At 48.0% G+C, this 3,411-nt stretch overlaps 1 protein-coding gene across 1 annotated transcript; it reads right to left on the reverse strand.

The window, feature by feature from the left end:
* Nucleotides 1–1,351: 1,351 nt before the first annotated feature.
* Nucleotides 1,352–3,036, reverse strand: pwwp2b (PWWP domain containing 2B; the record flags this gene model as incomplete). Its single annotated transcript, XM_037677539.1, is given in 1 exon segment — nt 1,352–3,036. A coding segment is annotated over 1 exon segment (1,684 nt), but the record flags the coding sequence as incomplete, so codon positions are not given.
* Between the last annotated feature and the right edge of the window lie 375 nt (nt 3,037–3,411).

Here is a 3,411-nt window from a genome sequence, read left to right on the forward strand (position 1 = left end):
TTTCTGAGAGATTGAATTTGGGGTTTTCATTAGTTGTCAGTTATAATCAACATTAAAAGAAATAAACATTTGAAACATATCAGTCTGTGTGTGATGAATATAATAAAGTTTCACTTTTTGAATGGATTTACTGAAATAAATCCATTTTTTTCATGATATTCTCACTTTATGACCAGCACCTGTGTGTATGCCCCGAGATGACTTCTGTTGTGAATTAGCGCCACTTAAATAAACTGAATTGAACTGAAACGAATGAACATGAGCTCCGAAGCTAACGTTGTGTATTTATATTAGCTCGGGGCTAACATAAGGCACATTAACCCTGAAGATAATGTGAAACCAAGTCATTTCTACATTCTCCTCTTTCAATGTGCTTTGGTTCAAATTAAAGGGCTGAACATCAGATGTCCAAATTAACATTCAAGCTAAATGAAGCTCACACCAGAGCAACCCGTCTTCATCATTTAGAACCAGATTCAACCATTTAGAACCATAGAACCACTAAACTGAGGAACAGCTTCTGCCCTGAAGCTGTTAAGACTCATGAATCCCTAACCAGAATAATTACTGTTAAAAAAAATCACTGTAACGCTACTTTAACTGGTGAAGTGTGACTTATCTGTGCTGCTGCTGATCTCATGCTGCTGCTGATCTCATGCTGCTGTATTCAAACCCATCTACTCACACAGACTCATGTTCGGGCTGCTGTTGATGCACCATAATGTTTTACATGATCAGTGTTTAGTTTATATCTTAGATCCTTGTATACCGTTTCTTTTTAGACTTTATAATTTTCCTATTTTGGATGTAACTGGGGCCTTGAGTACACAATTTTGTTCCACCTCATGTACCACATGTGATGTGAATGACAATAAACTTGAACTTGATTTACCCAGAATGCATTGCAGCGTGAATAAAGTGGCGACGTCTATGTGTCAATAATGTTTAAGAAACTAAACGTCCCGAAGGACTTTCATGGTGTCGTTTTATAGCTCGTTTCTAAAGAAGCTCTGTTGTTCGAACAAGTCGTAAATCTGTTAAATCATGGAACCATGGGATGGACTGGACCAAACCCACAAACACTAAAACTTTAAACAGCAGCTGTATTTTAAATGTTTGTCTCTGTTCCAGCTGATTATTGGATTCATGTGATTTTATTTGCTTCCCTAAACGTTCGGTGGTATCTGACAGGCTGTCTTTAACCCTTTCTATTGGCAGTGGGGGTGCGGGACTTTTAGAAGACCTGCTGAAACTGTTCTGAACCTGGTTCAGGTGGTCAGGATCCATTCAGACGAGCTGCCAGGGGTCTACGATGTTAGCCTGGACTTACAGCCTACCGGTGAGATGATTACCTACGTGTCGCAGTGGGACAGCAGTGATGTGATCTCTGGACCCATGTGGCCCACGGCCTTCGCTGCCTCCAGGATGGCTCTTCGATACATGCCCTTCTTTTTGCGGTTGAAGCGGGACCTGAAGAACTCTCTGAACGGCGACAGTTTGGCTACAGACAGCTGGGAGGTGGTGGGGGAACCGAACCACGCCACCTTGGCCTGGGGCCACTGGGCCTCGCACTGGGCTGTCTCCTGCTTGCCGGCACCGCTGATGCTGAGGACTCGGGCCGGCCACCAGGGGAAGCCGTGGATCTTCCCCCACACGATGTCACCCACCGCCACGGCGTGACCCTCCTCTGTCACACACTTGGTCATACTGCGGGTGTGGAGCCGCACCGTCAGCGGCGGCACCGTCTTGCAGCTGTCCTGAGGAGTTATGGAGGATGATGTGACTGAGAGGTCTTCGCCCGGTGCCAGATCACAGAGCTCAGGTGAGGTTCCCTCAGAGCTGAAGGACTTGGACTCGTCCAAGCTGTCGCTGCTGCAGACGGACAGGCTCGAAGAATCTGCTTTTCGCTTACGGAAGTTGATCAGGAGAGTCAGGTCGCTGTGGTTGCGCTCTGCCTCCTCTCCAGAACTCCCGGACCACAATTCCAAGGAGTTCTTTCCTTCTCCTGAGTCTTCTGAGTGAGGAAGACATGGTCCTGGCACCCTGGGACTTTGTCTTGTGCTGCCCTCAACAAGTTCTGCCTCATACTCGACCATTGTCTCCTCGCCTTGACTCTGAGGAGGTCTCAACCGGATCTTTGGACAGGATGGGTCCTTGCCGACCGTCGCAAAAGGCCTGGTTAGTTTGAGTTTTGGAATAGAGACAGTAAGACCAGACCGAGTCGCGTCCAGAATGTGCCGCTGCTCCTTGGTGGTGTCAGTGGACCCTTTGCCATTTTGCACTAGCTGCTTTGGGCAGAAGGGTTTGATGGAACCGTGAACCCGTGAGGGGATCTTCATGACCTCCCCCTTTCCTTGTGGAGTGCTGTAGGAGATCTTAATAACAGGACTGTGAGGGATCACATCAGCCTCCCCCCGTTTGTCCTTTCTGAGGCGTTTACTGTCCAGGCTGGTGGCATTTTCACGTCTCTTGGCATCCTTGGGTCCAGTGATGTCATCCTTTCTTGACAACTTGGCCGGAGTGTCCCTAAACTCTCCGTCCTCGTCGCTCTGAGGGGCGTTTTCCTTCCTGGAGGTTTTGCTCGTGCCATCTTTGCTGTCTTCGTCACTATTCAGTGTGTTCTTGCACTTTTCACAGAGGACCTGCCGTGGTCGCAGACGGATGGTGCTTATGGTCATGCGGCCCTGTTCTCGCGTCCGCCTCTTCTTTCTCTTGATTGGTCGCGGAGGAGGTTGAGGAACCCATTGGCTGTAGGTGTGGCGCACCCATAAGGGCTGGGGGAAGGGGGCTCCTTCAAAATAAGGAGGGTAAGGGGTCTGTCCAGCTGGTACCGGTGTGAGGACGGGGCAGGGTGGAGGTGCAGTGGGCGTGCTGCTTTCAGGGACACCGTTCTCATCTTTTGGTCTGTTAGAAGACTGGCTCGGGGATTTGGAAACTGGCTCTTCACTCAGGATCTCTGGAATTTCACAGTCTGGTTTAGGGATTGAGCAGTTCTCCAGTTTTGCAGTGAACTCTGGGAGACAGAAGAGGCCGGTCCTGGAAAACACGAACAGATGAAACCATTATTTCACATCTTACAGTTGCTCAGATCTAAAAAGACATTGCACTGAAATGTGTGTTTAACCTTGTCAAGCTGATGCAGAACAGGTACGAACAAATAAAAACAGTTGACCAAAGAAGGCATCAAACCTGGTCACCATTAACCCCTTGTGAACTGTGCTCAGCGTGCACGTCAAATTCCTGCCTTTCAAAATAATGTTCACAGCAAAAATTATGAAAAACGACATTTAGCTCATCAGTCCTGTCAAAATAAAGAGTTTCTACAACAAAGGGAGGATGTTGAAAAACTGCGCACCACGTGTCCAACAGTACATGTTCTGGCCCTGAGAAGTTCTGGACCGGCCTCATGGT

Source organism: Nematolebias whitei, chromosome 1 (genome assembly GCF_014905685.2).
Source record: "Nematolebias whitei isolate Nwh7 chromosome 1, NemWhi1, whole genome shotgun sequence".
Classification (NCBI taxonomy): Eukaryota; Metazoa; Chordata; class Actinopteri; order Cyprinodontiformes; family Rivulidae; genus Nematolebias; species Nematolebias whitei.